At 39.8% G+C, this 13,145-nt stretch overlaps 1 protein-coding gene across 16 annotated transcripts in view; it reads right to left on the reverse strand.

Annotated features, from left to right (window-relative positions):
* ADAM22 (ADAM metallopeptidase domain 22) overlaps positions 1-13,145 on the reverse strand; it is a 196,881-nt gene that overhangs the window by 19,994 nt on the left and 163,742 nt on the right. For 9 of the 16 annotated variants that reach the window (XR_008309864.1, XR_008309865.1, XM_053261903.1 and 6 more), the window contains 4 exons: positions 12,688-12,705; positions 9,979-10,173; positions 6,930-7,030; positions 2,382-2,448 (listed from right to left, as the gene is read on the reverse strand). Coding sequence is in view for 14 of the 16 variants with exons in the window: in XM_053261903.1 (XP_053117878.1) it covers positions 2,382-2,448; positions 6,930-7,030; positions 9,979-10,173; positions 12,688-12,705 (381 nt within the window). In the remaining 2 variants the exon portion in view is untranslated. The remainder of the gene's footprint in view (positions 1-2,381; positions 2,449-6,929; positions 7,031-9,978; positions 10,174-12,687; positions 12,706-13,145) is intronic. The other 7 variants (XM_053261908.1, XM_053261913.1, XM_053261911.1 and 4 more) reach the window with 2 other exon arrangements.

Here is a 13,145-nt window from a genome sequence, read left to right on the forward strand (position 1 = left end):
TCCTCCTACAACAGCATTCATTGGTATTTTTAATAAATTAGGAACCATCTGTGAATCACAGAGGCATTCAAGCAGGTTAACAGACTGCCATTAGGAGGAGCTGGGAATAGTACAGCCCATCTAGGTAAAGAGGTGTAGGACTTCAGCATTATAAAGCAGGGCTGTATTTGGCTATAATCTTGAAGGTTGTGGATTATAATCTTACTGGGTCTAACAACAGATGATTCCAAAGACAAACAACTACTAACATGTACCACCTTAGAAGAAAACTTGAGAAATACAGCCTTAAGGATGGACTTCTTGTAGAGAAATACCTGACAGGAAGTGGCATATGGTCCTATTTTGTCTACACCTAGAAAGCATTAAGCAACCAATTTATTACAGGTAAAATTTGTTCCCTGTGACTTTACTTTTGTGCACAACCCTTTTGGACAAAAAAATCATAAATTGAAAACCATCAATATATTATCACATGTTGTCTTTTATTTATACATTACTTATTCTGAAATAAGGAGATATTTCTATTTGGCTGCATTCTCACAATAACAAGGATCCTGGTTAGGATCAATGATGATTGTGAGAATGCAGCAGTTTAGGACCATCCTGGTCAAACTGTTCTAGTTAACCAACATTTAACCAGGACTGAATCCTAGTTATCTATCCTGGCTACATGCTGGTTAACTGGAGCAGATTGACCAAGAGTGCCCTGAAATTTTGCATTCTCACAATCAGTTCCTTGCTGATCCTGATTAACTTTTTAACCATAATAATGCTCATGATTGCGAGAATGCAGCCTTTGTCAGGGGAAAAGAAAAGAGAGAGTACCACCCAATCATCCCAGATTTTGAAGCACTGGAAGTTCCATCCCATTATGTTTAGGATGAGATGATGATTTTTAGGATGAGATCTCCTTTTACTGATTATGTATTGACTCTTGTATTAAGGGTGTGCATGCCTATCAGTTCTCAAATCATCAAGTGGTTGGAGTATTTGACTATATTCCTGAAGATTTTGAATTATAATCTTAGTCCTTTTGGCAATGCATTATTGGAGAATTTCTAAATATTAGAATTTAATTTTACATGATTATGTTTACATAGATTTAATTACATTCTGGAGTGGAAAGGCTAAAGGCCAGACAGAGCACACAGGCTGACATGATAAGGAAAATTAGTGAGAGTAATCCCACTGAAATTAAATAGACAAGATAGGCATTGCCTAATTTCTTTTTGAGCAGGATGCTAGTCGGGACAACAATTTGCTATTGAGCAGGATGCTAGTCGGGACAACAACACTCACCATTTTCTGTATGGTATCCTTATTTTAAGAAAAATAGGCCCAGTTCACATTTATTTGGTTAACCTCACTAGTGCGCTGTGAAGAAAGGCATTTACCATCTTGCAATTTCAGATCATGCTATCGGAGCATCTTGAGGGTAGATTCTGCAAAATCCCAGTGGAACAGCACCTCTGCCCTTGCAACCAGAGGCAGGTGGAGGATCTTAAACATTATATTCTATATTGCCTCCTGTGTGATGTAATGAGGGGAGAAATGATGGGCTAGATCATTCATAATTTCACAGGTTCTGAGGTGGAATGTGTAAGCTACTTTTTGGCAAATGTGATACCTATGTAAGCTACCAAAGAGCCATCTTCGCTTTGTTGGTATCTGCTAAACTTCTTCAACATATGGCTATGTTGTAATTTTAGATTTAGTTTTATTACTGTATTTTGAAGTACAGTAGGTGTAGTAACAGTACGAAGTTAGAGGTTGAAGGTAATTTTTATTTAAGTGCATTTGTTGTTTGTATTTTTTTATTTTGTGGTATACGATTGCTAAATTGTTCTGTTTTATTTTCATGTATATATGCATGGTTTTTAAAAATTATGTTGTTATTGTTATGATTTATGAATGTTATGACCTATGGTCAGAACAATAAATTTAATTTCATTCATTTATTGCCTAACTTGTCCTTTTAATTTCAATGAAATCTGGGTAATGTTCCTCATTGTGCCAGTAACTGTTTTTTAAATCAGAAATAAATAAATCCTGGGTTGTTTCCTCAAAATAAGAATGCATGTCCTGTTGAATTAGGATACATGCAATAATGAACATTAAATCTGCTCAAGGGAGTGAGGTGAGAGTTACAAATGGTCAGTATTGCTGTAAAGAAGCCTGTATGGGGGTGGGGGTTGGCTATAATATTTTAAAACACAGAATAAAAAAAATCTGTTACCACACAATTTACCAGTCAGTCAGTCCTTTCAAATAGGATGAAGGTAACATCTGAGGGATCCAGATCCAATACTTAATAGGAAGGAACTACTGAATTAGTTGGAAAGATTTTCTGTTTGCTTTTTCAGCTAGAAGGTGAAACTTACTCAGTTGAATTAGAGCGTGGCCTAAATCTTTTGCCTTTGACTTTCTTTCTGTTGCCTCCTATATTACCTGAAAGAGACCAAAGGATAAGTTAGTCAAACAATATGTTGAAACCCAGGAACATCACATATTCCAAAAATTATTCATTGCTATTCTCTTTCTTTCTTTCTTTCTTTCTTTTCTTTCTTTCTTTCTTTCTCCAGAACCCTTCCCAGAAACACCACAAACAAACACACAAAAGGTATGTTTCTCTCTTTGTGGCAATTTCTTTCCAGCATTCCTAGCTTTAAAAATAAATAAATCATGCTTTCAAAATGAAGTTTGAGTATAGTAAAGAATAAATTCCAGTCTGTGTTTTGATTTATCACATGTCCTACTAAAGCAAACTTAAGCAGCAGTTGTCCTATCAGTCACTGATATCCAGAATAATAGGAACATTGGTACTCACCATCAGGGTTTCTTCTTGCTGGTGTAACAGAGGTCATCCATTGTGGGTTATCCTCAGCCACATGCTCTAGAAGGCAGGACTATGCAAATGAAGAGAGCCTTAAGAGAGCCCTAGTGGGAAGTTCCCGAGTTCCATTCAAAAGCTCGAAGCAAGAGAACAGCTACACAGAGAGGACAACAAAATCCAGCAGACATAAAAAGAAGAACCAAGGAGAGAATGATGCAGAGCAGATCAAGGCAGCTAAAGTTAGTCCAGGTGATAGCCAGCAGCAGACTCAGAAAACCATGGGTGGGCATGGGTGACCTCCATTACCCCAGCAAGAAGAAACGCACACGGTGAGTATCAAAGTTCCTTTCTCTGCTGGTGTAGGAGGTCACCCATCATGGGGAAATACCATGTTTACACTCAGTTTACAATCATGAACCTGCAGGGAGTGACAAGATGCCCATCTGAGAAAAGTCCTCCATATAAAGTAGTATAAACGATTGGTAGAGGGTTAACATGAGGCAAGAATGGTGTTGATGACAGACCTTGACCACTCAGACCATCTCTCTCAGCCTGCAGATAGCTGTCCTGTGGATAGCTGCCTCAGCCTTTTTATCTGTAGGTTCTTTTAGGCCGGTGTCCCCATCCTTCAGAACCACTGCTCCACTGGGAAGGGCTACAACTGGGGCATCGGTGAGGGGAACCACTATGAAGTCCAAAAGCTCATCAGAAAAGTTGTACAGCTTGTTGGCTATATCATTAGGTTTCTTACAAATAACAGGCTTGCCCAATTCCTGTTTAAGAGCAGTATAAAAGCCTTCAGGCATGGGAACCCAAACCACAGGGGGTTTGGAATTTCGGAGGACCAGAGAATACTTGGATTGGGGTTCCTGGGGTTTGGTCTGGATATCTTCAAACCCCAATGCAGAAATAGCCTGTGTGAGAAGGGTGTGACAATTCAGAAGAATGACGGGGTGGGGTGGGGGAGAGGCTTTTCTTGGTGGCCTTTTTCTTAAGGGGCCATTTATTTATTTGTTTGTTTGTTTGTTTGTTTGTTTGTTTGATTTCTATATTGCCCTTCCAAAAGTGGCTCAGAGCAGTTTACATTAAAATAAAAACAACTAAAATCAATTAACAGTTAAAATCAGAAACTATAAAAACAACATAAAACCGTGAATAATTAAAACATTTAAAACAGTCTTCTAAAAACCCTGGAAACATTTACAGTGTAAAAACAGTTTAAAAACCCTGGAAGGCCAGGCCAAACAGATTGGTCTTAAGGGCTCTCCTGAAGGCCAGTAATGAACTCAGATTACGAATTTCTGCTGGGAGTGCATTCCACAGCCCAGGAGCAGCTAGAGAGGTCCGCCTCTGAGTTGTCACCAGATATACAGTGGTAACTGGAGACAGACCTCCTCAGATGACCTTAACATGCTATGGGGGCCATGCAGAAGAAGGCGCTCTATAAGGTAACCTGGACCTAGCCTTTCAGGGCTTTAAAGGTAATAACCAGCAATTTGTATTTTCCCCAGAAACATATCGGCAGCCATTGCAACTGTTTTAAAACAGGCATAATATGGTCTCTCCGGGTTGCCCCAGTGACCCATTTTGAACTAAGTGACGTTCTAGAACTACGTATAAAAGCAGCCTCACGTAGAGTGCATTGCAATAGTCAAGCCTGGAGGTTAGCAGCTGATGCACCACTGTTTTGAGGTCATCCCCTTCAAGGAATGGACGCAGCTGTCGAATCAGCCAAAGCTGATGGAAAGCACTCCTGGCCATAGCCTCCACCTGAGATACCAGGGCGAGGCCTGGGTCCAGGAGTACTCCCAAGCTGTTTACCTGCTCCTTCTGAGTGAGTGTAACACCATCCAGCACAAGAAGCTCTAACTCATCCCTCAAATTTTGAGCCCCTACAATGAGCACCTCCATCTTGCTTGGATTCAGTTTCAATTTGTTATCCCTCATCCAGCCCATTACTGCCTGTACATAGGCATTTAGGGAATGAATGCCATTTCCTGATGATGAAGATGAAAAGAAGTAGATTTGGCTGTCATCCACATTTTTTCTTAGGTACCGAAGAGGAAGATAAGGAGGAACTGCAGGTTGCTTACCTGTAACTGGAGTTCTTCATGTGGTCATCTGTCCAGTCACACAGATGGGCTTTCACGCAGCACGAGAAGCATCCGGAACAGAAACCTCACAAGCTAAAAGCTTTCTTTCTTCATGCTCAGTATAAGTAGCTAGGTCCCACCCCCTGTACACCTAGGTCATGTGACTCTCTCCCTACTCCTCAGTTCTTTTTTGTCCGCCTAAGTAGAAACATCTTAGGATACCTCACAAGTTATTTTATTCTGTCAGGATTTATAATTTTACTTTTATTCTTTTTTTCTATCCTTATTATATTTCCCCCATTTTTATCATTTTGCACTTTTATTTTATTCGTGTTTAGTACTACTCAGCCCTCTTTATTGAGGAGCGAACTGGGCTATTTAACACACTGTATGGCCAGTGTGTTGGTCTTTAAACGCTATCAAAGGTGCAGAACAGCCTTCCCCTCATCGGACAGACACAGTTTCTGTTTATTCTGTCTGGGGGAGACCCACATTACTGTGGCCTGCGCACACTGTCAAAAGTTCTCTAGACAAGAGAGGAGAAACAGGGCGTCTCGTTTACATTTACATCTGTGGGAGCAGGCTTTATCGGCTGGAGCTATGGAGCACTCTGACGGTGGGTCTGTGCTCAGTTAAGGTCCTCGGGCCACATCAAGTGAAATGTTGGTGTTGCCGCCGGGAGGGCCTGGTAAGGAGGAACATTTGTGGTGAACTTTGTACGCCCTGTGACTCTTGCATTGACTGGTGGACTATTTGTTTGATCAACTCCTGCCAGTCAGAAGGAATTACTGGCAGGTCCGCAAGGGAAGGCAGGTTGCAGGGGACCTACAGGGGAAGGAGGCATGGTGTGTAGAAAGAGGGAGTACCTGGTTCTTGCCCCAAAGCCACAGAAAGAAGGAGAGGTCTCACTGACCCAACATCCACTGGGGAGCGGGCTGCACAGGCGAGGGCAGCATGGTTCCACAATGGCCGGTGATGGTGGTGGAAGCTGCTGGTTCAGAGAAGGTAGGGTGGATAGTGCTGCCGTATGGATGATAGGATAGGTGGTGGTGGGGAGTGTGCCTCTGCCAGAAGCAGTTGCTTGCTTGACCCAGAATGTATGCGTTCCCCCACTGATGCTGGGCACTTCCTCACCTTGGGAATGGTGCACTCCTTCTTTCTGTGGTTTGTCTACCAATGAGCTTCGGTGGTGAGAGTCATGTCCGGAGCCATAGCAACTGCCCTCTCCAGGATCGGCAATGTGGGAGGAGAGCAGTTCAGGCTAGCAGGCGCTCGCAGAGCAATCCTCCAGCGGTCTCAGATGTAGAGGCCTGTATTACCATGGTCTTCAGTTTGGGCAGGAAAAGGGCTGTCCATGCCCACTTGGCCCTAAAGACCAGAATCTTCATCTTTCCTTCCTCCACATCCGTAGAGATGAGAGAAAGGATGGAATGGGGTAGAAAAGGATATAATTCAGAATGAGAAATAAAGGGGTGGGGTGTTTTTTTAAAGCAAAGAATACCAAAAAACCCAAGAGAATGAAAATGGGTGATCAGTGTAGCAAGAAAGAGAAAAGAGGTTACGGGCCCAGAGAGGATGGTAGGCCCTAAATAACAAATAGCGAGGAAGTTGCTATCTGGAGCGAAGGCATGCCAATGAACTGGAGGGAAACTCCCACCAGGGGTTTCTTAAAGGTTCTCTTCATTTGCATAGTCCTACCTTCTGGAGCATGTGGGTGGGGATAGCCCACAATGGATGACCTCCTACACCAGCAGACAAGCTGTGTGTGCTACAAAAAAGCAGGTAATTTTTGCTATTCTCCCCTTCCCTTTGAAGCCCACTGTATGTCCAAAAATATCTACCCGAGGGTCACACAACCCTCAGAGATATATTTTCAGGGGGCACAGTGGGTTTCAGAGGAAGGGGAAATTGGTGAAAATCACCGCTTTCGTTTAGTGCATGCACAGTGTTAATCTGGATGTCAGTCAGTCTTTATACTGAGCCAATGCAACTGTCACTGTCACCTTGCCAGGAGTTACTTCTTGGTCTCCCATTCTGACAGATGTCCGAAAGGTTCTTTGCATCTTGGATTCTTTCACTCCATGAATGAGATAATCCGTTTGACCTAGAGTAAATAGCAAGACTTGTATTGGGTTGCTGGTTTGGGAAGGTCAAGCTTCTGATAATGTCTATTACATTGATTGACTTTTTAGGTAGAAGTAAGAGGAAACATAAAGGTCTGTCTACAGTACATGGAAGGTCTGCCTAAAGTAGCAGTCTGTGTAGGGTTCTTTTCCCCCCTTTTAACCCCAACACCACCTTTTTCATTTGTGCATCTGCAATTGGTCCTTAATCTATAGTTGTGTACATTGGTTAAATGTGTCCACTCAGAGCACATTCATCCACCACCAATTACTAATTGGAACAGGCCTCAATTACAGATTTCAAGCTTTTTTCAGTTACACTATTCTGTATGGTCTAATTCACTGTGTGTTTCAGTTCACAAGGAGAACCATCAAATGATTAGGTCGAACATTAATATAGATAATAATGGAGAGGCTTCCCAACTGAGGGCCAAAAGTACATATTACATTGGAACTCAAATGACTGGCATTCCAATTTTTTAAAAATTGTTGTAAAGTTAGTAGCAGGAGCCCCATAAATTTTTCTCAGTGGTGGTTAACAGCAACTTTGCTGTAATTTAAGTTAGAAAATTGATGGTGGTGGTTGGGGGCGGAACAAAGTTGTATCCCCCTCCCTCCCCCATACCATGGTCTGATCTACACTGGGCTTTCTACAGCTGCTGTTGCAAGAAGGAAATTACACTGGACCAGTACAGACAATACACTCCTTGCCCACACAGTTAGAAAGGGAACACCCAGGAGCACTCCCATCATGATGTCTTTTGTGGATGTTCCAATACCCTCCCGGCACATCCCTTTATCATGAAGGGGACTGTTCATCCAAATAGTCCCTTTACATATACTTTAAATACTAGTTTTAAATGACAAGAAATTGGGACAATTTCAGTGGAGACAGTGGAGACAGACCTTAAGAATGTCATATACTAACAGTAAAGAACAAACACATGATCAAAATGAGGAATAAATGGAAATATGGGGGACGAGGAGAAACATAAAGCCATGAAATTTAAGCAATACCCATTTTAAAAGCTAAACAACCACTTTTTAGGAGGAGTAACATTTTGCTCCATTGTGCATGTTTTAGAGCTTGAGAAAATCTTGAGAACCTCATTTTCCAGATTTTGTTAGATTTAACTATTTGAGATGAACCTGTATTATTTTAGGATGTTTCTCAGAAAACCAAAATCCTAATTCTTCCACATAAATCAAAATATTAATTATTTCATATAAATATTTAGTCAAGAAATGATTCTTAGAGAATGATTCTTAGAGAATGATTCTCTAAGCTATATTTCAAACAGACATATACTGTGTAAAAATAAACAATCTCACCAAGGGAGAAAACTCTTAAAGTATTAACTACACACACTCACATCAGCATGATATAAACTGTGTTATACGTGGACAATTTAACTGCTATATCCACAAATTCCAATGGACAAAATATTTCTGGTTTCTCATCTAAAGAACCACCAGACCAATGAAAGATCTGAACAGTCCAAAACAAAAAACAAAACCCCCCGAGTATCACAAATGATGTAATTGAGGTCTATTGGTTGTTAGTATTATTTACACAGTAGTTCACACCGACTTGAAGGCACAACTTTACTTTAGCTCATGTAAATAATTTTTAAATGCTGTTAAAAAGCCATTTCATAATTAAAGTCTCACTGATAAAGAGGTTACAAATAAAAGCAGTCTTGTTAACTGTTCATGAAATGCACTGAAATGAGCTCATCATTTTAAAATGGTGTATATGCCTTTTCAAGCAAACAGAGCAACATGGCATCAGCAAGCAAAACAAGGGAATGAAGCATCACTTAACCTGTGACCATTAGTATTTAGCAATGATACAGCATGCACACAATCTAGTACTTGGCAGGGCTATGCAGATGGCCAAGGTCTCCAGTCATGCACAAAGCTCAAAATCTATAACAAAATGGTATATGCACACATTGCGCATTTTCTTCAATGTTTATTTATTATTTATATTTTATAGTGCTTTTTGTGCTAAGTCCAACAAGAAAGGATGAGAAAGTTTTGCTCACTTGGGGCTTTGAAGAGACTGTCCCCGGAAGCAGTAGACTTGGTATTACAACTACCAGAATCAAAGAGTTGACAGGCTTCTACGGCCTGATCCATAATACAGAAGCTATCATAGATGGCCACTTATAATACAACCATGTGAGAGCAACGCCACACAGGAAGCTATTTGTACAAAGCAGCTTGTTTATGCAGTTTGGCCTATCCCACATTACTATAGCAACGTTGGCCAAAATGTATGGGAGACCATCTACTCAAGTAATTTCCTACTTAGAAGATACAGCCATGTGGATAGAGAAAACGCAGCCACCGTACAGGTCACTGTGTTCATAAATGAGGCCTTCCTTGGCCAGCAGCGAGAAAAGGAGATTAAAAATGCTAGCTAGAAGTGCCAGTTCAGGCAAGCTTTAAAGAATAGAGCATAGCAAATTAATAATAAAAAATATAGCACCTACATTCTAAATTTCTATTAATCTATTAATTTTATAACAGGTACAACAATATCCCTCCTTCTTTGATTACTTGATCACAATATTATGGTCTAGGGTGGGGAAAGATTGGAGGGTTTTGCTCAACACACTTCATGAGGAGCAAAATAAGTCACTTCTAATTAGAGGGAAATGCAGATCAGGACAACAGGGGCTCTAATCTAGGCATGCTTACTTGTGAGCAAGTCTCACTGAAATCAGAGCTTAGTTTCAGCTAAGTGTGGATAGGGTTGCGCTGTATATCCTAGAAAACTGGATTTATAATCATTCAATTTTTCATAATTAAAAATGTGCACTTTTAACAGTGTGAGATGGAGACTATAAAGAATCAGTAATCAAAGACTGAGGGAAGTCATTTTTCAACACAATCCACAAAGGAAGGAAGGAAGTACTCAAACCTGCTGCAAAACAATGAAAGGTTCTGACTAATGGAATAATGTGTGATGGAACAGGTAGAAATCTGAAAATGCGACAGAAAAGCAGACCTCTTCTTAGAACTAGATGCAGAGTTTGTGCTGACTCCAGGAGGCATGTCGCTATAAAAGGAGTCGGCCTCACCAGGCTTTTTTACATAATCTCCCTGAGGAATTTGTCTAAAGCACAATGAACATTTTCAAGTCAGAAACAAAACATATGAGTATACCCAATATATACAGATATTATATATACAGAGAGAGAGTGCACAGGAAAAAGAGGTAAGTCTAAGATATGTTGTCACATATTCATGTAAATAAGAGAATTAAGCTAACAAAGAAAATAAATCTATGGTCTGTACTTTGAAAATACAATAACAGATACTTATATGTCTAATTAAGAGGTGCAAATCGCTCAATTTGTCTAAAGGTAACAACTTCAGGGAATTTAATTTAGAATCCCTTGATTCTAAATTCATCTTCCATCTCCTGGCCAGTTTAAGGTTTCAGTAAAGTAAGGTTTCAGTAAAGTTTTATACACACACACTTTACTGAAACCTTAAAATGGCAAGAGAAAAAATATACTTCCCCCCTGCATAAACATCTTAGAGAACAATTTCATTGAAAAATATTATAACAGCAGCAAGACCTTCATGATGTTAATAGGTAACCACTGGAGGGCCCCAATAACTTCTAGCTGTAAGCTATACATAACTTACTGTATTCTGCTAAAAACTGTAAAAAGGAGGGAGCTTTGCACTGCCTTCCAAACCAGCAAAGCAGACAGCTTTTTGTGTTGTTTTGCGAGGTGTGCATCGAGAAAGGTTAGTTGTTTATTCTCATACATATGCAGTTAAAAAGATGTTTCAAAACCATTTAGGTATATGTAGAGAAAAAATCCAGACTAACATTACATAATATTAATCTGAATTATGTGGGATAAAATGATTCAGTATTTTTAAATGTTAATTTTAAATCACAGAAATTCAGTTAAATCGGATTTACTTGATTTCATTCTGTGATCTAAGCACACTTTAAAGACATGACATTATATTTTACTTAACGAATGTCGTAAATACTGTTAAATGCTACTGCTTTTGAGAGCTTTTCTTGAAGGATACTACATTTAATTTGAAAATGAGCTGTAATTGAAGGGCTGAAAAGAAGTTTCACAAAGCTACCTGTTTTATAGCTGTTTCCCTCGTACATACAAAGCAATATTATTTTTGTTTATGTCAGACTTTATTCAGAAACAACTCCGTTTTCTCCTTCTCCTTCCCCTCCCTTTTCTTTCTGACTCCATTCCCACACACACTTTCTACAGGATCCCCACTGGGACAAAGTTATGATCAACAAACTGGTCTTGTGGTAGCAAGCATGACTTGTCCCCATAGCTAAGCAGGGTCTGCCCTGGTTGCATCTGAATGGGAGACTTGATGTGTGTGCACTGCAAGATATTCCCCTCAGGGGATGAAGAAGGGAAGAGCAGAAGGTTCCAAGTTCCCTCCCTGGCTTCTCCAAGATTGGGCTGAGAGAGATTCCTGCCTGCAACCGCTGCCAGTCTGTGAAGACAATACTGAGCTAAATAGACCAATGGTCTGACTCAGTATATGGCAGTTTCCTATGTTCCTAAACCATAAAGGACTGCTAGATATACTACACCACCTCTACTCACCTTATTTATTTATGTATTTAAAAATATATAACCCACTCCGCAATACTGCTTGGGGCATCACAAAATAATAAAATAATATTAAATGAATAAAACTCAATTAAAAACTAGAGACAGTTAAAACCAGATTTCCAAGCTAAAAATACCAAAACTTACTAAAACAGAAAGGAATAACATTTTTAAAGACCTCTCTTAAAAGATGGCTTTTTAAGTGTTTCTTAAAAATACTGAAGGAGGGAGTATGTTGAGTTCATCCTATTATTTTTTAATTCATTAATCCCAGCCATCCACACACACACTGTTATCCCTGTTGTAGTCCTGTAAATGGTGGCAGTAGCACTCCCAGCTATTGCTGGGTTTTGTTTCATTTTTAAATCTACAAGACTTCAGAGTGAGGGCAAGAAATAATGACCTCACTCTGATCTGACTCCATGCTTATGTGCATTGTCACAAGACCATATCAGAGTGAGGGCAATGCTTCTGTCCTCACTCAGAAATGTGATGAGGGGAAAACAATGGCCCAAGAACAGCTAAGAGTGCAATTTCATGTGGCTGTAGGAATTCTTCCTACTGGATGTCAACAAAAGACAGATTCTGAATTTTAAAAAGGCAAAACAATGTAAAATGCTTGGACAAGCAAAGGTTATATAACAACCTAGTTGTATCTGGATATAAAGATCAACACTATGACCTGCCAAAAAAAAGTAAATCTGTAACAGAAAATATAACTTGGGAGTTTCTTTTTTAAAAAACAAGAGTGTGGGAATCTAAATCTTAAGGCAGAATAAATTTACACTACACATAGAAGAGGCATTTAAATTAAAATATTTCAAGGGAACAGCTCCATGTACCAAAGACTTTCTAGCTTAGGTGAATAGGGAAGGAACTAAAGTAGGCTTCCTAAGTTCCTATACTCTGATCCGTACTGCTTTATAAATATATCTCTCCCCCGAAAAATAATAAACAGGGATCACCATTCCAAGCCTTCTGAGACAATGAAGCCACACTGCTTTTTCACATACCTTTGTCTTCGATAGTTTCTTACAAGAGGAGGGAAGAGAGATAAAGAATAAGTTACCACTTTATAGTTGGTTTTGCTCTATTCAGCACCACACAAAAAAACAACAGGTTTCATCCTCAGAACCATGAGTAGATTTCCACTCACAGATCAGGGATCTCCTGTATTCTCCTCATTGCAGCCCCTTGAGCTTCCCCAAACCAGCTCCTGATTGCTGGAAAGAGCTTGGGATGCAGCTACAGCTGGAATCAGTTTGGACCCCAACACACGCTATTAAAGTCAAATATAGTTTGGCCCCAAGACTGACCAAATTTAATATAGGTATGCAACCAGTGTTTATTTATAAACACAAAAAACTCTATAGACCACAGATAATAAATAGTTGAAACTAAATAGGTGTGTTTCCATTCAAGCTATTTTTTAACAATGAGGAGTGAACATTAGAGGAAAGCTAGACTTCGC

This window comes from Hemicordylus capensis, chromosome 6, assembly GCF_027244095.1.
Source record: "Hemicordylus capensis ecotype Gifberg chromosome 6, rHemCap1.1.pri, whole genome shotgun sequence".
NCBI lineage: Eukaryota > Metazoa > Chordata > Lepidosauria > Squamata > Cordylidae > Hemicordylus > Hemicordylus capensis.